This window comes from Typopeltis vanoorti, chromosome 18 (assembly GCF_054136105.1).
Source record: "Typopeltis vanoorti isolate ZY-2024b chromosome 18, IOZ_Tvanoo_1.0, whole genome shotgun sequence".
In the NCBI taxonomy this organism is placed as follows: Eukaryota; Metazoa; Arthropoda; class Arachnida; order Uropygi; family Thelyphonidae; genus Typopeltis; species Typopeltis vanoorti.
The window spans coordinates 99,302,371-99,325,830 of record NC_143566.1 but is presented as its reverse complement, the minus strand read 5'-3'; the positions used below and the strand labels follow the sequence as shown (position 1 = coordinate 99,325,830).

The 23,460-nt window shown below is 36.0% G+C and overlaps 1 protein-coding gene across 1 annotated transcript in view; it reads left to right on the top strand.

The window, feature by feature from the left end:
• The window catches only part of mRpL3 (mitochondrial ribosomal protein L3), a 122,445-nt gene extending 99,911 nt beyond the window's left edge, over positions 1-22,534 (top strand). The window contains exons 7-9 of the mRNA XM_090408424.1: positions 2,748-2,859; positions 3,147-3,224; positions 21,738-22,534. Coding sequence (XP_090264550.1) covers positions 2,748-2,859; positions 3,147-3,224; positions 21,738-21,992 — 445 coding nt within the window. The 3' untranslated portion in view covers positions 21,993-22,534. The remainder of the gene's footprint in view (positions 1-2,747; positions 2,860-3,146; positions 3,225-21,737) is intronic.
• The last annotated feature ends 926 nt before the right edge of the window (positions 22,535-23,460 follow it).

The following is a 23,460-nucleotide window of genomic DNA, read 5'->3' as shown; positions in this document are numbered from 1 at the left end:
CATGAGTTTTTCAAAATTTTTCCATGGCTTGAGTCCAGAGGTGGGTGGTGAATGCAAGAAGATCAGCTGCAGATCACAAGTAGTGGAATCCATACTGTTGGTCATTGATTTATTGGCAGGTCTCTAGATGGTTCAAGAGTTTGTTGTTGACCTTCTCCATGATTTTAAAGAGAACAGAAGTGAGAGCAGTTGGATGGTACTTTGTTGGTTGACTTTTATCACCTTTCTGTTTGACTGAAATTATTTAAGGAATTTACAATGTATACTGGAATATTAATTAAAAGAAACTTTAATAAATACCGCCTATAATTCGACAATGTCACATTACCATCTTCATGAGAACATACAACTATGACACGTGCACTCAGGCACTACAAAAAGCAGAAGAGAGAAAACTACTGTTGTTCCTAGAGTCCTAAAGGTGCCCTTAGTGGGATATATTGGATTGTTTTGGCTGTTGGGCTGAAGTTCTCAAGATGCAAGCTTCCCAAATTGGGACAGTCTCATGCACCCAAATTTGTTGAGGTTTGGAAAGTTTTTAGAGCAGAGGCTGATTCCATGAACAATCTTTCATATTTAAATTTGCTGCAGTGTATTAACGTGGCTTTCTTCCAATTTATTCTATGGTGGGTATCCAGAACATGGTCTGCAAGCCCAGAGTGGCTGTATTGATGAAACTGGATGTAGTCTTTGTGTTCCAAAATCCTGACATCTGCTGTCCTGCATGTTTGGCCAAAGTAGGACAGTTTACAGCTGCAAAGGACCTGGTATACCCCTTGGTAGGTCTAGGGGAAGTGGCTGGTCTTTGTTGGAGCAGATAAGGGATGCCAATTTCTTATATGGTTTGTAACAAGAAGTCAGGTCATATTTTTTTAAGATTTTGGTTAACTTTTCAGAGGTGCCTTGGATATAGGGAATGGTGATGGATTTAGTGTAATCTTTGTTATTAAGGGGGGTTGTGGTTAACTGGTTTTAATATTTTTGGGGTTGTAGCCATTGACTAAGAAGGTGTTAGGATGTGGTTTAGTTCAGTGGGCATTGTCATCTGAACAGATTAATTTTGCCCTGTTATATAGTGTTTTTATAACCCCATATTGTTGTGTGTGGGGGGGGGGGAATTGCTGGTGAATGTATCTGCCTGTATGGGTAGGTTTTCTGTAAACAGAGAAAGCCAAGGATTCACCAGGCTGGCGAGTGATTAGAGTGTCTAGGAAAAGGAGACTGTTGTTTTCCTCTTTTTCCAAGGTGAACTGGATTCTGGGATGTTGGTTGTTTGAGTATGTTAAGAAGGAGTGGAGTGTATCTGAGCCATGTGGCCAAATTACGAACACATCATCAACATAGCAAAGCCAAACGGTGGGTTTTTGTGGAGCTGAGTTGAAAGCTTTCTCTTCAAAAGTCTCCATAAAGAAGTTGGCTAGGGGTGGGGAGAGTGGTGAACCCATGGCTGCCCCCTCTATCTGTTTGTAGAATTTTCCTTGCTAAACGAAATAGCTTGAGTTCATTGTGAACAGAAATAGGGCTGAGATATCAGGAGGAAATTTGGCTTGGATGAGTCAGCTGGTCAGCTTTTTTTTTTTTTTTTTTTTTTTTTTTTTCTTCAAATCAAAAGGTGATTGCAACTGTAGAGTATTTTGCAGATCTTACTGAGAACCACTATAGGGACGGGATAATGACGCTGGAGCATCACTGGAATAAATGTATTAGTCTTAATGGAGATATTGTTGAAAAATAAAAATAATTTTGAAATTATAAATTTGTTTTTTCATTGTTAGGTCGAGAACGTTTCAGACCATCCTCGTATATAATTTTGAGTAGCAACTCTTGCTATAAAACAACAGCTCTATAGGCATAAGATGACTCCACACTCTCTTCCATATTGAAATGTTTTAATGGTTCTAATTTAAAATCAGATGTTAATCCTTCCTCTAGAAGGCTCATTTCTCCTTCTGTTACCTCATGATTTCATTCTGTATAGTTTAATTTTTCTTTATCCCATTTTGAAATCTCTGAAATAGTATTCAAATCTTTATCCAGATTGATTCAGTCTAGCAATTTTTTGTTTTTAAATCTTTCAGCTTCTCTCTTTCTCGAGACTGACATCATTATTTTATTTTTCATTTCCAATGACATCTAAAACAGTACCAGACTGTAGTCATTGTATACACAAGAAATACAGGAACTTGAACATGCATATGGTGGTAGTATTAATGAATGTTAAACTTTAATTCATTTTATTTTCTCTTAAATTTTAGATTCATTAATTTGACATCACATAAATCTAATTAATGCTGTGACAAGAATGGTAAGACTCTTCATGGTCTACCATGTGTGTCAGTTGCCTGTATTTTTTTTTTATCTGTTTTGCAGGAAAAGTCTCCATGAGATCAGCTGACTCTCCTTTGAGTGAAAAGCTCTTATAATGGAACCTTCCATGTGCCTTAGAGATCATTCACAAGGTATGCACCCAAAGTGCATCATCACAAATGATTGAAGGCTCTGTTAATTTCATTAATCTCTAAATTTGAAATGACAGAATTTTAATAACTGTTGCAAATTAGATTTTGGAAATTCACAAATAAAATAAGTCAAGCTGGAAATCTTTTTTTATGAAGTAATTGATTAAAGGAGAGTCTGCTTTTGTAGAAACCTATGAAAAATCATAAAATATACTATTTTTTATTTATAATAAATAGTAAATACAGTTTATTTTTCTAATTTTGTATATTTTCTAATAAATATCTCAGGAGAGGACATGGATTTCAGGGTGTAGTTAAGCGTTGGGGATTTAAAGGTGGACCTGCAACACATGGTGTTACGAAGTCTCATCGAAGGCCTGGATGTATTGGGGGTGGAGTGGTAAGTTTTTTTTTAGAAGTACAGAAGGCACTGCTTCACTTACCAACATACTTAGCTAAAGATATTTTTGTGATAAATTAAGATTTTGAACAAAATTTTTGATGTTTTAGTCATTTAATATGTGGGAGGAGGGAGAAGTAGTGTTTTCTGATGAAAATTATGCAGAAATAAATGTAGTTGATTGATCATTCAACTTAAATTTTGAAAATACTTACTTTAAAGTTAGTTTTGTAGGAATAAAATTTTGAATTAAAATTATAGTGCTAAAACTGTAATTTTTTTTAAAGAAAAAAGCTGGTGTCTGGAAGGGTACTAAAATGCCTGGTCACATGGGACAGGAGAGGAGAACCATAATAGGATTGAGAGTAAGTATATGAATTATTTAATTATATGCTATTATATATTAGCCAGCCTGATTGGCTGAGTGGTTAGTATATCTTCTCTCCAACCAACAGGCTGTTGATTCAAATCCAGCTGTGTGCATGGATGTTTGTGATTTTCATTTCCACCGACCATCTAAAATAGTACTGGACTGCAGTCATTGTATACATGAGAAATACAGGGACTTGAACATGCTGCATGCTTCACCACATCAGTGGTAGTATTAATGAATGTTGTATTCTAATTCATCTCATTTTAGGCGGGAGATGAATTTCATCACTCAGCTGGAGACCACCACTCTGCTTATTGAAGGTCTGAAGTGGCTTGAAAAACTTCTATGTTTGGTTGTGAATAGCCAGTGTTACGTCTTCGTACTATCCCTGTTATTATTAGTTATATTATTTACTTATCATACTTATTCTCATCTATTCCATTGCCGACAAATTTATATTCTTTTAAGTCGACTGCACCAGCCAGCAACTGAATTCTGACACACAATTTAAAACTACTAAAAACACAATATAGGGATCAAGTGGTTTGCAGTCGTAGTCCTCCTTTCTTAGTTGCTAATGGATTCCCCTACTAATTATGCATGGTCCGAAATTTAACAAGTGGTAACTCAATTCTCAGAACAATGACAAACTCATGTGGTTTGAATTAAAGAAATACATTTATTTAGATATACATATATACACTTTAGTTAGAAATTCTAATTCTAAAGAGTCTGAACTCCCCCCCCCCCCCCTTTTAAGTTAATGTATCCAAAAGGTTTACATTAAAATCTTATACTAGCAATCTCATACACTTCTTAATGTAACTACGTTCAGGCTCGGTTAATTCTTACAGAGTGCTCAGTTCCCATATATAGGAATAACACATACATAGATACAATTCTACAATCCTAGTATGGAGCATATCAGACGTACTCCGTCTTGCAAAATTCACATGGGACAATATTCTCTCTTATGCTCAGGCTTTATCCTCCCCCAAAATTCAGTTAATATTCAAATTTAGGTCTAACACAATGATATAAATGTTTCTTCCAACATAAACAGTCCGAAACCTTGGTTCCCAGCTCAGCTTAAGCTTAGGGTGTCACTTGCTCTTTAGACGTAGACAGAAATGTCCAAAAGAAAACAGTTCTTTAGATTCAACATGGAAGTTGATTATATGGAGCTCCTTAACGTTCTATTTCTTATACCCTCTTGGGTTATTATTCAGTTTTAATACGAAAGCCTGCACCTTACCGTTCTTGCTTTTCTGGTAGTTATTGGGACTTCCTTAATTAGACTTCTGGGTTTCCTCACTGTATATTTCTTATGGCATCTGTGACATACTTCTATTCTTTTCAAAAGAGGTTCACTTCTTCGCTGATTTATACATTGGCATGGCTAGCCAACGGCTCTTTTCTGGAACTCTGGCCACATTCCTCAGTTGTGGCTACGGTCGACGCGGCACTTACAGCAACGGGAGAATGATGCTGGGCACGGCGGCAAGCTTCACAGCTATCCAGCACTTGGATCAGGAACAAGGAACAGAAAATAAGAGAGCGACTGAATTCCGCACCGAAACCTATATAGCTAATGTGAGCGCCCTCTCTTGGTGACTACGTCATGCACATAGCGGCGGCCGATTGGTTACAGCAGCTCCGAACTGTTTTTGACATGGCTCAATACATATATTATCTTATATACATCTTTCAGCAATTACACATAATTTTCTTTTGTTAAATAATCCACAAACATTATCTATTTAAATTATGGGTTACTCAAATTCACTTAATATCTACTAGAAAAATGTTTAGACATAGTTCTGAGTTACAAAAATGCACATTTTCTTCTGGAGGCATAAGCATGTCCATATCCATGGTTTTTAACGTTACCTTATATTGGGTCGGAAATAGGATGACTCACAAAAGTGAATTGGCACTTTTTCCCAACACAGCAGCAGTCTTTCCCTTTCATTCTATATTGTGCAGAAACTTGTAACAACAACAAAAAAAAGTAGGTTCCTGATTCTATTCACCCTTGCCACTGAAGCAAACTAGATGGTTAGAATTGTGGGGGGTGGGAGTAGCATACACTTTTCCTTCATTTACCAGAGTTAGCACATAGTATAATATCATGGCACCCATAGAATGGATTAGGATTATCCTATATTACAATAAAATAAAATTATGTAGATTGCTGTTTTTACAGATAATTGAAAAAAAAAAAAAGCATTAATACTCTTAAGAATGGTGCTAAAAATTTATCACAACAGGGCAGTGTCTAAAGTACAAGTTGAAGTTGTTACTACTGAGGAGAACCTTTGTCCTCAGTAGTAACAAAATGAACAAAAGCATTTCTGCAGTGATGGTGATAATATATCCGAGGATAATTGGAAATATCCCAATTAAAAGAAATTATTAGAAAATCGACCAAAGTATTAGAAAAGTGGAAGAATGTTTAACAAAACTTAGACAAGATAAGAAAAAGGATTAGAACAAGAAGAGACAGGAGAGCACTGAACTTGACAATAATAATCATAATAACAACAAGGTCCATTAAGATTATTCATATTTGGTCTTTGTATATTTAATAAACACAAAACTTATTCTTATGTAAGACCATCTGTTTAATACAACTATGTACAAGAATGCCTACTAGTTTCACTAGCCTACTGTCTAACTTTGTCAAGACTAAAAAGGTGAACAAAAAAATAATAAATGCAAAAAACGAACTAATACAGAACCGTTAGTACACCAAATTTAACAGCTCGTGTGACAATGTGTGCATGTAGCGAGATGCTTCAGTTATTATTGTGAGCACGCGTTACATAGTTTTTAGCGTACTGTAGTTCCGCCAAACTTAATGAATTAATCAGATTTTTCCATATATCTTTTAATACTGCTCCTTGATTCCAGTTGAGGTTGTTTCCTGTTTGTAGGATTACTGCTGCTGCTTTGAATATTCTGGATCCGTAATCATCCTCTATATATGGCATTGAGCTGTTTTCCCAATCTATTGCGTGGTTAGAAGTTGAGAAGTGATGTGCCAAGCCTGAGGTATCCGCTCTGTTGTGATTAACCTTCCCAACGTGTTCCTTCTGTCTAATTTCCAGGCTTCTTGAAGTTTGGCCAATGTAGGAAAGTCCAAAAGTGCATGGTATTCTATAAACACCTGCATATTTGAAAAATGGAATGCTATCTTTAGATGATCTTAAAAATTGTCTGATGGTTGCAGTAGGTTTGAATGCAACTCTGATGTTGTAAGGCTTTAAAATTCTAGCTATTTTGGTGGGGATGGCAACGGATGAAACGTACTGCGTATCTATTCTATGTTGTTGGAGATTATTTTTATAAAGCAATTTGTTGATTATGTTCGAACGATAACCATTTTGAGAAAGCGTTTTCGATATTTGAGAAAGTTCTGTACGAACATCTTCATCTGTGACTATGTTTTGGACTCTATTCCGTAACATATGGATGATGCTGTATTTTGATGATCATTGGAAGTAAAATGCAGATACTGTCCAGTATCTGTTGGTTTATTAAGGGGGGGGGGTAGATATACAGTCCTTAGGGAGGCAGTTGAATGTATGAATGAATATAATATGCCCGAGCAAATAAGGACAACAAATCAGAGTGGGATAGTTAATATAAGGCATCAAGGTAGGGTTGGGGCTAATGGGTGTCTTAAATTCATGTACACCAATGCTAGGAGTATTAGGAACAAGAAGGAAGAGTTTTTGGCCATGGTTGACACTTCCAGACCACAGGTTATTGGTATTAATGAATCATGGCTGACTGTAGATGATATAGCTAGTGGGATTGAATGTGATGGGTATAGCGTGTTCAGGAATGACAGGGAGAATAAAATGGGGGGAGGAGTATTGTTGATGATAGCTGATGAGCTACAGCCAAGGAGAATAGAAGTTGAATTGCAGGATAGAGAAAAGAGCACATTTGAAGCCATTTGGTGTGAGATTGTGGCTAGCAGAACTAAATATACAATTGGGTGCTGCTATAGACCAGGTGATGGAAAAGATGGTGGTGACAGTATGCACAAACAAATAGAAGAAATGAGTGGAAGGAGGGTAATTATTATGGGAGATTTCAACTATGGTCGCATTGATTGGAGTGAGGAGAGGACACACGGGAGGAAGGAATTGGATTTTATGCGGTTATTAAGGGATAACTATCTGCGACAGCATGTAATGGAAAATACTAGGGGTCAGAGAGTGCTTGACTTAGTAATTACATCTGAGGATTTGGCTGTAACAAATATGATCACATTGCCACCAATTGGTGAGAGTGATCATAGAGTCTTGACTTAGGAGGTGGCTAACGGTGTGGAATTTTCAATTAAGACAGGGTACATGTGGAATTATCAGGCTGGAAAGTATGACAAGCTTAGGAGTTTGATTGGTTCAGTGCCATGGCATGTACAACTGCAAGGACTAGAAGTTGATAGTGCATGGGAGGCAGTTAAGACATGTTTGCATGAAGCAATGGCTGACTGTATACCTAGAGTCCGAATATTAAATTGAGTAGGGGTTAAATGGATGAATAACACCATTAAGCTTGAGCTGCAAAAAAAGAAACAACTATGGAGGGAATTTAAGGAGAAGGGTGACCGGCAGGCACATGAACGGTATAAAGCGCAGGCCAGAAGGGTAACGAGTGTGGTAAGAAAAGCAAAAAAGGATTACGAAAGAACATTGGCCATGCAGGCTAAAGAGAATCCTAAACAGTTTTTTAGATATCTAGCAAGTAAAAGGAAAAATGTACATGGCAGAATGATTTTAAAGAATGCCGATGGGAGGGGGGTAACTGAATCAGTTGATATAGTTGAGTTACTGAGTGAGCACTTTGCAAGAATATATCATCCAGGTGGTGACATTGCAGAAACGAATAAACCAGTAGATTATACGGGAATTGTGGTGAATGAAGTGGAGGTGAGTAGTCTATTGCATAACCTCAATGTCAATACATCCGTGGGATTGGATGGTATACCAACTCGTGTCGTACGAGAAGCAGCTAAAGAATTGTCAGTACCCTCGACCATTTTGTTTAATTTGAGTCTCGGGTCTGGGATAGTCCCGAGGGGGTGGAAAGAGGGGAAAATAGTTCCACTGCATAAAGGTGGTTCCAAGACTGCTGTTATAAATTACTGACCGATTAGCATATCAGGAATCATTGTCAAGGTCTTAGAGAAATTAGTCATAGAGAAATTAGTCAAGAAAAGAATACAGGATTGGATAGATGAAAATGGGATATTGTATGGGGGACAACATGGTTTTGTGAAGGGTAGATCATGCCTCAGTAACTTGCTCACGTTTTATAACACAGTGACGGCTGAACTGGATAGGGGTAATGGGTTTACAGTGATACTACTGGACCTTGCGAAGGCCTTTGACAGGATACCACATGGAACCCTAATCAGTAAACTGGAGCAGATGGGAGTAGATATAGGGTTGGTGAGATGGATAGGAGAGTAGTTGAAGGAGAGATACCAGAGAGTGGTTTATTCAGGAGTGGAGTCTAAAAGACAGCTTGTGACTAGTGGTGTGCCGCAGGGCTCTGTTCTTGGATCACTGCTTTTCAATTTGTTCATCAATGATATAGGAAAGGATTTGAGAGGAAGTGTTCACTTGTTTGCTGATGATGCAAAGTTGGGTAGAGCAATTGTGAGTGCACAGGATGATTTGGATAGTTTGGAGGACTGGGCTAGGAAAAATGGATGTCAATTTAATGTGGCAAAGTGTAAGGTTATGCACTTTGGGGGCGAAAAGAATAGCAGCAGTATATTGCATTGATGGAACCGTACTCCAGGAGATTGATGAGGCCAGGGATTTGGGAGTGTTGGTGGATAGGGAATTGAAGTTTAGGGGGCACATTGCAAAAGTGACTAAATCAGTTCAACAAATCACTTGGCTTCTGAAAAATACTTTAACATGCAGAGACAAACAAGTTGTTGTTCCTCTGTATCGAGCCTTGATAAGACCCCATCTGGACTACTGTGCCTAGTTATGGGCACCAGGGGTTCTTCGTGATGGGGAGGAAGTGGAGAGGATCCAGAGACGAGTGACCAAGATAATAGCAGGTCTGTGGAATGAACCTTATGAGAATAGGTTGAAGATTTGTGGGTTGCAGAGATTGGACGATAGGTGAAGGAGGGGTGATATGATTGAGACATTCAAATTACTGAAGGGTTTCTATAAGATTGATCCAGAAGATATTTTTGAAAATATGACTGGTGGTGCGAGGACTAGGGGCCATGCATGGAAGCTGGGCAAGAGCGTGATTGACAAGGGTGTTAGAGCTAGGTTTTTTACTTGGAGAGTGGTGAATGAGTGGAATAAGCTTCCAGAGTCTGTTGTGGGTGCTACGACCGTGAATGAGTTCAAGGCAAGGTATGATAGATACTGTGTGAATGTCGAATAGTTGTTCTTGACGTGATGTTAGGGCCTCCCTCGATGAGTCTGTCGACTCCTTGGAGTTGCCCGGAACAATAATAATAATAATAATAATAATAATAATAATTTTTATATATAGTAAGTTTAAAATTATCATTCTCTTGTCTTTTGACCAGAATGTCTAAAAAAAGGTAGTTGTTGATTGTTTTCCAATTCCAAAGTAAATTTGATTTTGTTATGAAGCGAGTTGATTTTATTTAAAACATTTAGACAGAAGGAACACGTTGGGGATGTTAATCACAACAGAGTGGATACCTCAGGCTTGGCACATCACTTCTCAACTTTTAACCATGCGATAGATTGGGAAAACAGCTCAATGCCATATATAGAGGATGATTACAGATCCAGAATATTCAAAGAAGCAGCAGTAATCCTACAAACAGGAAACAACCTCAACCGAAATCAAGGAGCAGTATTAAAAGATATATGGAAAAATCTGATTAAGTTTAGCAGAACTACGGTACGCTAAAAACTATGTAATGCGTGTTCACAATAATAACTGAAGCATCTCGCTACATGCACACATTGTTACGCGAGCTGTTACATTTGGTATACTAACCTTTGTAAACGGTTCTGTATTAGTTCGTTTTTTGCATTTATTATTTTTTTGTTCATCTTTTTAGTCTTGACAAAGCTAGACAGTAGGCTAGCAAAACTAGCAGGCGTTCTTGTACATAGTTGTATTAAACAGATGATCTTATATAAGAATAAGTTTTGTGTTTATTAAACAACAAGGTAAGTCAATTAAAATCTAAGAGAAAAATGGTGATTCAATCATAAAGTTTTCGCTTGCCAAGGGAGTCACTATTTCTAGTTTCCCGGGGACAAAAATTAATTATATGACAAACATAATCAAAAAACAGAAAACAAATGTAAAAGAGATGGTAGTTCTTGTAGGAAATAATAATTAAAGTAGTGACAAATATAGTATGAAAGAGGATATAAAAGGTCTGTTGAAAGAGGCAAGAAAGAAATGTGAGAGAGTAAACATTGTAGGTTTGCTACCCAGATACAATACCAAGTTAATGAAGACAATGATAGCAAATGATTCCATGTGCAGTCTGTGTAGAAGAAATTGACATGAGTTTTTAGATGTGTGGAGTGTGTGTTTGCTGGCAGAAAAACTTGTATTTTCTGCCAGCAACCTGTACTTGTTATTGGAACTTATTGAAACCTAATGCAGAGTCAGGGAAAGTAACTCATCAAGGGAGGAATGGGAAAATTGTGTGTGAAAGTAGCTATGGTATGCAAACGTGATCAAGATATGAATGGCTTTGAACATTGTTATGCATCTGGCAAAAGGACAGAAATATACACTTTAGGTTCAGACCTTTTGAGTATGTATGGCGAGGAAAAGAGAACGTTCTACAACAAGGTCAAATAGACTGCATATCTAATTATAAGAAGAGGCTAGGTAATTTGTTATGTCTATATACAAATACTAGGAGCATCAGAAACAAAGGGGCTGAGTTCATTTGCTTTATTGAATAGAGTGTGGACTAAGATTGTTGGCATTAGTGAAACCTGGCTATCAGAATCAGATATAGTAACTGGGATCAAGTGTAATGGGTATACTATTTTAAGGAATGATAGAAAAGATAAGAGAGGAGGGGGTGGGGTGTGGTGGGGAGTACTACTAATGATATCAGATGACTTAAGTCCAGTTAGGGTAGAAATGCAAGAAAACAATGTTTAGCAATGTCCAGTGTAATGGTGAGTTTGAGGCTATCTGGTGTGAAGTAGAGATTAACAGAATGAAATATATGGTGGGGTGTTGCTACAGACCTGGCAGCTCAGTTGCAAGGGATGAAGAAATGCGTTGCCAATTTATCCTTATGTACTAAACAAGTGATCCCTATGGGTAACTTTAATTATCCAAACAAGACAACTTTTTCAAGCAGCACATGAAAAAAGGAACTCTAGGTCAAAGAATGTTAGATTTATTAGATCATAGCATCAGAAGGAGTCTGTTAAGAATATGACTATTTTACTACCAGTTGGTGACAGCGATCATGCCATGCTTTCTTGGGAAGTATCTAATTATATTGATGTTCCCATTAGAACAGGTTAAATGCTGAACTACAAAGCTGGAAATTATGATCAATTTAGGAGAATACTATTTTGGTCCCATGGTATCAGTTATTGAATAGGAAAAATGTCAGCAATGCATGGGAATCTTTGAAAAGTGTTTAAATGAGCAGTATCTAAATGTATCCCTAGTGTTCAAAGAATAAATAGGTTGAAAGTGAAATGGTTGAGCAACCTTATTAAGTAAGAGATCCACAAGAACAAGATGATGGTGGAAAGAATATCTTGAGAATAAGAGTGAGAAGAGTATCAAATGTATAAAGCGCAAGCCAGAAAAGTAATGAGTATTGTATGAAAAGCTAAATTGGAGTATGAAAAGAAATTGGCTATGCAGGCTAAAGGTAATTCAAAAGAATTTTATCATTATGCTACAAGCAAAAGAAAGAATGAATGTGGAAGAATAACTTTACTAAATACAGATGGTACTCTGTTGTCAGAACTAATGAAATTGTTCAATTAACAAGTGCTCACTTTGTTAAGATATATTAATCAGGTGTATGTAACATGGTGCACAGTGCTACATTGGATGAAGAGTTCCAGGTGTATGAAAATAAGGTTGAAGATTTGTTTCATAACCTGGATAACAATTTGTCAATAGGGAGAGATGAAATATCAGCACACTTGCTAAAGGAATGTTCAGCAGAATTGGCTGGGCCTTTAACATGTTTGTATAACTTAAGTCTCAGCTCAGGAATGATACCACAGGAATGGAAGGAATGTATGATAGTTGCATTGTACAAGGATGGTGCAAAAGCTGATGCGTCTAACTACCGACCTATCAGTATCCAGTGTGATGGTGAAGATTTTACAGAAGTTGGTAAGAACTTGCACACAGAAATGGATACACAAACAAGTTATACTCTTCAAGGAGCAGCATGGGTTTTATTTTACTAAAGGAAGGTCATGTATTAGCAAATTAGGCTGAAAATTTGGGCAAATGAAATTTCCAGTGGCATATTATATTAACAGGTTTATGCTAATAGAAACTGATGTGGCATAATGGTAGAAAGGAATTTGAAGTTAAAAGGTCACATAGCAGAAGTTACAAATACAACTCAGAGGATAATTGTGATGATGAAGTGAACCTTGACATGTAAAGATAAGGAAGCCAGTTTGCCTCTGTATAAGGCCTTGATAAGTCTGCACCTTGATTATAATGCAGATTTACCTCCCTGATTTCAAGAGGATAAAGAAGAGTTACAAAGATTATTTCCAGATTATGGAATAATCTGGAAATATAAGGACAGGAGAAAGGGGGGGGGTGATATGATAGAGGTCTATGAACTTCTGAATGGATGTTGTAAGATATTGTCTGATAACATTTTTCATTATGTGAAAGGTGGGGAGAGAACACAGGGGGCATCCATGAAAGTTAAATGTGTTCACAGTCAAGAAAGGAGTAAGAACTGGATTTTTCTCTCACAGAGCAGTATGTGAGTGGAATAGTTAGAACTGGATTTTTCTCTCACAGAGCAGTAAGTGAGGGGTAGTGAGTGCATCTAGTGTGAATAAATTTAAGGGAAGGTATAAAGTTTGGGTGATTTATAGTCTCTCCCGATGAGTCCTTGACTCCTTGAGGGGGGGGGGGTCTCAGATAATAATATGCTATCACAGCATGTGTAGAATGTAGGGGGATTACTCTATGTTACAATAAAATCTAGCTCTTTATCCTTAGTAAGAAAGAAAAGACATAAACAGGTGAGATCTTACTAAATAATAAGTGTAGGATATTATATTCAGGCAGTAATGGAAAGGAAGGAGTAGCAATAGCATTCAACACCAAACACGAAGATAAACTCCTTGATTGGAAGGCATTTTATCATATTAAAGAAAGCAGTTGACATAAAGAAAATGGAAAATGTGGTACTCATTGGAGATCTAAACAGCAGAGAATACTAAAGAAATGAATCCTACTAAGCAGACAGAATTGTTCTGGAAAACTTTGCAGAAAAGGCAAGGCTACTAATAACAGTAAGTATTTTGCTTCATTTCTTCCCAGGATATGGACTAGTCATTACGAACACCATGTTCCAACATAAAGATGTACACAAGTTCACATGGAGAGAAGACACAAGATATAAGAAAAGCCTTATTGACTATATTATTGTTGATAGTGGTATCTTCATGCTGATTCAAGATACAAGAGTGTATAGAGGATTTGAAATTGGAGGTGGCCATCACTTAGTTTTAAGTAGGATAAAAAGGAATCACATTGAAAAGAACAGTACATAAAAAAAAATTAAAGAATTAAAGTTGAGCAGCTTTTGCAGGTTAACTATAGGCTCAACTATACAAACATTATTGAAGAAATAATGAAACAATTCAAAAACAACAATCAAATCTTATAGTCTCAGTGGCAAACTCTGAAAAAAACATGGATTCAGTTAGAGAGGTATGTGGTGAAGTTGTCTGCAAGGATAGAAAAATAAGAATATCACGGCAGACACAAGAAGTTAAAGAAGCAGTCTAGGAAAAGAAGAAAGCATACCAAAACTCCTAGCAAAGAAGTTGGTAGATGCCCTAAAAGAATGCATAAAAAAATGTAAGAGTAGCTAAACAAAAGTCATGGGAAGACTTTGGTAAGAATATAGATACCAGGAAGGTGGCAAAGTGTACAGCTTGGAGAAAAGAGTACTACAAAAATAATCAAAGATGATAAAGGTTACATAAACACTATAGATAAGGATATTCTAGATGTCTAGAATAATTACTTTGAAAGACTGTTAAACAAAACAAGCAATTACAGAACAGTAGTAGAAAATTTTCAAGAGGAAGGCAAACAGGAGTATTTATCAATATTTGAGTTATAAAAACTTGAAACGTTGAAAAGCATATGGAGTAGATGATATCTAACCAGAAATGCTTAAATATGGAGGTATAAAAGTTTTGCAGTTGGTGCACTACATAATTCAGAAGGCCTGGTCAGAACATCAAATTTCAGGTGATTAGAGTAGAGATCTCATAGTTCCTGTCCATAAAAAAAAAGGGAATAAAACTGAATACAGGAAATACAGAGGAATTTCTCTTCTAAGTATTCCAATTAAGATTTATGTAAGTATACTTGAAAAGAGGTTGAGAAAAATTGTGGATGAAAAACTTGGAGAAGGACAAGCTGGGTTCAGGCCATCTAGAGATTGTGAAGATCAGATTTTTTTGTGTTAAGGCAAATAATTGAGAAATCATGGGAATAAGACAAGGATTTTTAGTTAAGTTTTGTAGATATGGAAAAGGCATACAATAAGGTATCCAGAGAAAAGCTTTTCAAAACACTACAAGTATATGAGATAAATGGAACATTATACAGAGCACTATGTAGTTTATATTTAATATGTGAGTCAGCATTTTGAATTGAAGGAATACAGGAAAATGGTTTGTTGTAATGTGGAAAGTGTAAGACAAGGATGCACATTATCTCCACTTTTATTCATCATCTACATGGCTCATGTTATGAAAGAAAGTGGCATTAAACCAGATATTAGAATCATAGATATTCAAAGTTAGTTTTTTGCTTTATGCAGATGATGTTGTATACCTAAACACATATAGTGCAAATCTCCATGATTCTCTAACTAAATTGAATAACTACTGTAACAAATTTGGCATAAATAGAAAACTTCAACTAACAGTTTGATGGATTGGCTGATTTCTCTTTGAAGTTAGCCAATTGGCTAATCTGTGGGTTACAACCCAACTCTCAGATCTGCGAGTTGGGTTGTAACCCACAAATACGAGAGTTCTGAGAATGATTAGGGAATCAAATAAATGGCATCAATGTAGAATCATATTGAAAATGAAGATAATTAGGAAGGAACTTTATGTTTTTTGCATTCAGGAATGTACAAGAAAGGCTAATTTAATGTGGTATGGTCACTTAAATGGGAGATGGAAGGTTAGCAAAGCAGGTGTTTGATGCTAAGATGGCGGGAAAAAGATGAAGAGGAAGACTAAGATCTAGGTGGACTGATTCAGTCAGAAGTGCCTTAGAAAACGAAGTGTTAGATATAATGATAATATTGAAGTGCTGACAAGTAATAGACTAACTCTGAGGAAAATTGTTAATAGGAGATTATTAATAATGTAAACATATTCATGTAGTGCTGTAATAGTAGCCTGAACACCTCTTGAGGTATTCAGGCTATTGATGATGATAATGATAAAAATATTCAGTAGAGTGCAAAAGTCAAATGCTCACAGTTCTACCTCAAGAATGAAAATTCTTCAAGTAAGTAATGAAATCTACACATATCAACTCCTAATATGGCTTAATACAAAAAGTAAAATACATTCTCTTTTAGTTGACTAACCATAATGAGTTCATGGATTCAGCATTCTGTTGGTTACTGACATGCCATAATTCACCTCATTATGTCCAAGTATCATCCTCAAATATAGATGGCATAAGCAGTTGTAAAAGTTAGAACATACACTGTATCTAAAATGTCATACCTAGCATTATTCTGAACATGGCCTTTATTGATCTGTAATGAAATTAGAATTTTGCATATAGAATATTTTCTCAATAATGCAACAACAGCATAAAAGGTGATCATGCTAATTAAAATATGCAAAGTTCTAGGGGTGCTTAAGGGTCAAAGCCATATAACTGAGAGGAGACCTCCACACAGCCTTTAAAGAAATGCGGAGAACCGACCAGGGCTACTGACCTAATGTCCAATCCTCACCTTCTCGTGGTACACCCGGTTGGGCATCTACCTGGATACTGAACGAACGAGGATGGGCTGGCAATTTGTGATTTAGCCGACCAAATTGTATTCCTATTGGTTAAACCAAAATACAAAATGATGGTACAACATGACATAATTTCATGCCGGGTGGGCCATCACCCGGTTAAACAAGGACCCTTTGTTTTTGCCAGGGAACCAGGCGAACAGCGAAAAGTCAACTACTGGAACAAATCTGAAAACAAACCCCGACTCAACATTACCAGAGTTAAAGATCGGTACTGTCAACATAAGAAGCCTGAATGGCAAAGAAATGGAGCTAGCTGAGGAATGAGATAAGTACCAGATTGACATAATAGGGATGACTGAAACAAAAAATGACAAAAACTGGTGAGATCTTTCTGAGCAATAAATACAAAATGTTATATTCGGGCAATGACAATCGAGGAAAAGAAGGAGTAGCCATAGTATTCAACACAAAATACGAGGCTAATCTTGAATGGCAAGCAGTCTCAAGTAGAGTGATGTGCGCAAATATCAGAATGGGGAATTGGACAATGAGACTTATTTGTGCCTATGGTCCCACAGAAGGTTCTACTAAGGTAGAAGTGGAGGAATTTTTTGAGGCTTTAGAAAAAGCAACTGACACAATGAAAAAGGAAAAGTTGGTCCTTGTTGGGGATCTAAATAGCAGAGTAGGAAATGATTGTCAGACATACAAAAATATTTTGGGAAAATTTGGACAAAAGAGCAAAGCTAATAATAATGGCAAATACCTGTTGTATTTCTGCTCAGGACATGGACTGGTTATTACTAACACCATGTTCAAGCATAAAAATGTGCACAAATTCACATGGAGAGAAGAGGCAAGGAATAAGAAAAGTCTCATTGACTATGTTATTGTTGATAGTGATGTTTTCTCCCTGGACACCAGAGTGTACAGAGGATTTGAAATTGGAAGTGATCACTATTTAGTCTTGAACAGGAAAAAATTGAATTTCATGTTGAAAAGAATGATATGTAAGAAAGTTTTAAAGCGAATAAAAGTTGAGCAGCTCTCAGATGTGAACTGTAGGCTAAAATACACAAATATTATTGAAGGAAAAATGAAAGACTTTGAAAACAGGAACCAAACCTTGGAGATTCAGTGGCAAGCCTTCAAGAAAACCCTGATTGATTCGGCTAGAGAGGCATGAAGTTGTCTGCAAGGATAGAAAAATTAGAACTCAATGGTGGACACAGGAAGTTAAAGAGGTAGTGAAGGAAAAGAAGAAAGCATATCAAAAGTTCCTGGCAAATAAGTCAGCTTGTGCTCTTAGAGAATACAGAGACAAATGTAAGAAAGCTAAACAGTGTGTAAAACTAGCTAAACAAAAGTCATGGGAGGACTTTGACAAGAACATAGAAAATAAATATCAAGGAGGTGGCAAAATATTCTGGAGGTTGTTGAAGAAGCTTAGGAAGGGTGCTGTAAAAGGAGTTAGAGATGATAAAGGTGAAATGAAAATGGGAGAAAAAGATATCCTTGAAGTAAGAAGTAATTACTTTGAAAATTTGCTAAATGAAACAAGCAGTGATGACAGCACAGTGATAAAAAACACTGACCAGGCATGCAGTCAGGAATACATATCCATACTTGAAGTACAAAAAGCTATCAAAGGCTTGAAATGTGGAAAGGCAGCAGGAGTAGATGATATTCGACCGGAAATGCTAAAGTATGGTGGTATAAAAGTCTTACAGTGGCTGCACTGCATAGTTCAGAATGCCAGGACAGAGGGACGAATTCCCAGTGATTGGACTAGAGCTCTCATAGTACCTATATATAAAAAGGGAAATAAATCTGAATGTGAGAATTGCAGGTTTTCTCTACTGAGTGTTCCTGGTAAGATATATGCAAGTATACTTGAGAAACGGTTGATAAGAATTGTGGAAGAAAAGCTTGGTGAAGAACAAGCTGGATTCAGCACAAATAGAGGCTATCAGGATCAGATCTTCACTTTACGACAAATAGTGGAGAAAGAATGGGAATATAACCAAGATCTATATTTAAGTTTTGTTGATTTCGAAAAGGCATTGACAAGGTGCCAAGAGAGAAGCTATTCAATACGCTACAGTTATATGGTGTCAATGGGGCATTATATCAAGCAATAGTTAGTCTTTATTTGAGTTGTAAGTCAGCAGTTAGAATTGAAGGAAGTACAGGAAGATGGTTTAATGTTAAATCTGGTGTAAGACAAGGATGTACATTATCCCCTCTGTTATTCATTATCTATATGGATCACATTATGAAGGAAAGTGGTATTAAACATGATATCAGAATTGGAGATGTTAATGTCAGTTCTTTTCTTTATGCAGACGATGTTATACTTCTAAATAAATTCGCTACAAGTCTGCAAGATTCTCTGACTAAATTGAATAATTGTTGTAATAGATATGGTATGAAGGTCAACAATAAAAAGATAAAGACAGTGAAAATAGGCAGAATCATTGAAAATGTCAACTGTGTTGTGAATGGAGAACCTGCGAACAAGTATAACATTTCAGCTACTTAGGCCCGATTTTTACTGGTAAATTAAATATGGAAATAGACAACAGCATCAACAAAGCTGGTATGGTAGGAAGTCAATTGAATAAATTCATATGGAATAAGAAAGAAATTAGTCGGAACACTAAATTAGCTGTATACAAGACAGTGTTCAAACCAGTTTTAACTTATGGATCTGAGAGCTGGGTCAGAAGTAAAACACTTGCCCAAAGATTAGACACTACAGATATGAGAGTCCTGAGAAAGATTAGAGGCGTGAACAGATGGCATCAATGCCAATATCATATTAAAAACGAGAATATTAGGAAAGAACTTGCCGTTGTCAGCATCCAGGAATGTGTTAGCAGAGCTAATCTCAGGTGGTATGGTCACTTAAACAGAATGGGTGAGGAAAAATTAGCAAAACAAGTGTTCTCTGCCAGGTTGGCAGGAAAACGACCCAGAGGAAGACCAAGATATAAGTGGATTGATACGGTACAAAGTGCCTTAGACGATAGAAATATAAGATCTGGTAATGTTGGAGTCTTGAACAAGTAACATACTGATTTGGAGGAAAATTGTAGATAGGAAGTTAGTAATGATGTAAATTTTTCATGTAGTACTATCATATCGTGTACACCCCTTGAGGGTACATGGCAGTAATTTGATTTGAAGGAAAATTGTAGATAGGAAGTTAGTAATGATGTAAATTTTTCATGTAGTACTATCATATCGTGTACACCCCTTTGAGGGTACATGGCAGTAATTTGATGATGATGCAAAGTTCTAAAAATAAATATGTATGTTACTGAAAATGATTTCTTCTGGATATTTCATTCTACTGCCATTATCCTGTTGTTTCAAAAATAAAATAAAAAGAAAGAAAGAAATGAGAGAAACTTTGTTTCAAATGAAAGCTCTGCTTATATAGATTTGCAAAATATTATTCAACTTCAATATTTTGAACAACAATTTTACAGGAAAAGCTTTTAGTTTACAGAGGAGTTAAATTGGGTCATGTTTTTTTTTTTTATGACAATCTCAGCCACATTAGTAGTAAAGGATTTTATACTACTAAAACTTTCCTCTTAAGCCCAAATATGGTACTTTATTAGAGCAGCCTCCAGTAAGTGGATTGATGGTCTTTCACATGCACTAGGTAGAGAAAATTATTCTCTGGATAGAGATATTCACAAACATCCATACCCACATATCCAAAGCTGCTGCCTGTTGGTTGGAGAGTAGAGATGTTATCCACAAGATCAACCATGATATTCATCATACTGTTGATCTTGTGGATAACACCTCAACCAAAAACATTGTTTTTGGTTGAGGACACAAGAGTATAAAAGAATAAGTAAAGCTAGTATGGTAGGAAGTCAGCTGATTAAATTTATATGGAATAAGAAAGAAATTAATCAAAACACTAAATTAGCTGTATACAAGATAGTGTTCAAACCAGTTTTAACTTATGGATCCGAGAGCTGGGTTAGAAATAAAACTTCACCAAAAACTGGGGAACTACAAATATGAGAGTTTTGAGAAAGATTAAGGGAGTGAACAGATGGCATCAATGGCACTGTCATATTAAAATTGAGGATATTAAGAAATAATTTGACTGAGAGGAAGACCAAGATGTAGATGGATTGATACAATAAAAAAGTGCCTTAAAAGACAGAAACATAAGATTTGATAATCATGGAGTCTTGACAGATTAATTTGAAGATGAGTTATTCATTGGAAATTAGTAATGATATAATATTTTTATGTAGTACTATCATAATATCCTGTACAGTACGGTTCCTGATATGTACAGGGTACCAGAATTTGATGATAATGGATACAACTCTGAATTGTAGAAACTAAATATTTGTCACTATTTTCTTTTATCAGCATTGATTAATTCTTATGCTTTGAATGTGGTGATGATTGGTATTTGAACCTCCTTAGTAATTGAGAAATTCACACTCATATGTGTGGCTTGTACACTGTATTACATTATACCATCTGATAAGTGTAAATCTGCTGTTGCTGTTTATTTGCACAATTCCAGGTATGTCCCTTTTTTTTTAACTAATAAATTTTTAAAATGGACCAATCTTGAAGAAGGGGGAAGGGGAAGGTCTTATGGTTGCAGATGTAACCTCAGAGTAGATATAAACATGACAGAATTTGAAAAATATTATTATTATTACGTGACACCTCCAGGAAGTCCAAGGGACTCATCGAGAGAGGGCACCTACTCTACAACTCTCTGTCTCCACCAACTACAATTAACTGCAACTACCATCATCTATGCGAGCACCATCTGCTGCCCACCATCACCACTGGTATTTTCACAGACAATCACAAACATCCATGCCCACAGCAGGATTCAAACCCGCAGCCTTTTTGCTGGAGAGTGGATATGCTAACTTGGCCAACCAGGTCATCTATAATATACGATGTTACAAAGTAATTATGATCAAATAGTTTGAAATTTACACTTTTGTATATATATAGTTAGATAGAGATAATATATATATTAAGGTTTTGCTAATTTTAAATGCTAATTTTTTTTTTTTTCTCCTACCTGCACACTCTTAGGCACATTTTGTAGTTTACAAAATGTGCCTAAGAGTGTGCAGGTTGGACTAGGCACAGATTACTAGTTTAGATTAGTGGTCTTGATAAATCATGCAGTTATAATTTAAATAATGTAATAATAATTATTTATTTATTATTTATTTTTACATTATATTTAGATCTGGAGGATTAACACAAAATATAATGTTATATGGGTACAAGGACCTGCAGTTCCAGGTCACAACCATCATTATGTGTATATTATGGACAGTCGAGCTCATAGTCAAAAATTCACTGCAGAGAATCATCCACCTTTTCCTACACATTTTCCTCATGAAGAAAAGGAGCCTTTGCCAGAAGAACTGTATGATCCTGAACTTCATGTATTTTCTGATCCCACTATTGAGTTTCCAGAAGCAAAGAAAGCAAATTAATGGATTATGAATCGTTTCATTTAAAATGTTGTGTGTGCACATTGCATTTGTAGCATAATCACATTTTTATTTATACTTTCATTGAACTGGCCAGTCACTCAAGAATTTCAGTTTTTGTCTGATAGTAAAGAAAGCATTCTCTGAAAAATTTTAACATTACAAAACTTATGAGTTGTAAAATTTTAATGTCTACTGAAAAAAATGAAAGAGTTTGTTCACTCGATAAAGGAAAAGTACTACCCAGCAGTTTGACACACAGATGATCTACAGTCAACTTTTCATTACATCAAACTTGTGGGGACTAAATGAATTGTTTTATAGAGTGAATTTTTTTTAAGGCAGTCATACTATGCTACTTTGGCCAGACCTGATTTTGTGTACAGTTTATTGTAGAGGAGTCCACTGTATGTTATTTGGGATATCATGTAATTTGATTTAGTTTATTTTATAAAACTGTAAGCAGTTAGTGAGAATGCCTAAGCATTCTAAGTGCACTAAAGCAAGTAATAGTTATAATATAAAATGGAAAAAAAAAAAAAATGTTAAAGAGCAACATTATAGCTTAATTCTAGTTGTTATTGCCCTGCAGCTAAAATGCATGGGTTTAAATATTATTCTGGGTAGGAAAAACTTTGAAGTTACATAAATACAGTGCATTTCAAAATCATGAAAAAAAATCAGTAACATCTTTTATTCCCTTATATGGTCTTGCCTACTCCCTATAGGCTGCTTTTAGCCCTATCTAACTTTTAGAGACTGAGTGGACAGTCTAAGCCGGCCCAAGACTATCATTACTTTTGGCAAGAATGATTATTATTGCCAAAAGTACAACAAAGGGCAAGCAATATATATGATTATTAAATTTTTGTTTTAATTTTTAATTAAAAGAAAAGACAAGATCAAGGGTGCTCCATAACATAAAAGCTTTGTTATCTTTTTATATCAAAGATTACTTACAAAAAGAGCAGCATGAACCATAAGTTCAGACAATATAAAGAACATTGCACTCAACACAAAGATTTATCAGTCAGCTTTGACATAACTGCCTTGCCTTTTTCACAAATGTCCCAATGATTGATGCTGTTCTCCTACAGAACAAATTTCTATCCAACAATATCACAGCCCATTTTATTAATGTACTTTGCTCTAGTTATTTCATGAGAAAATAATTTCTATCTAAAAAAAAGTACAGCAGCCATGGGCTTACTACTTCTGACACCCCCCCCTTCCTAGCAGTGATCTCTATATTCACTGCTGATGCTAAGTCCCAAATGTGGCTCAGATAAGTTGATATATTTATCATTTATTCTCCACAGCTGCCAAATTTTGAATATCTTCCTAAGCTGCCTCAGCAAACACAAACACATCCAATATACCATTGAGATTGTAAACAATGACTCTTCCTTTTCATTATGTTCAATTTTTTCTTGAAAATTATTCATAAGACTATTACACTTTTTTTTATATA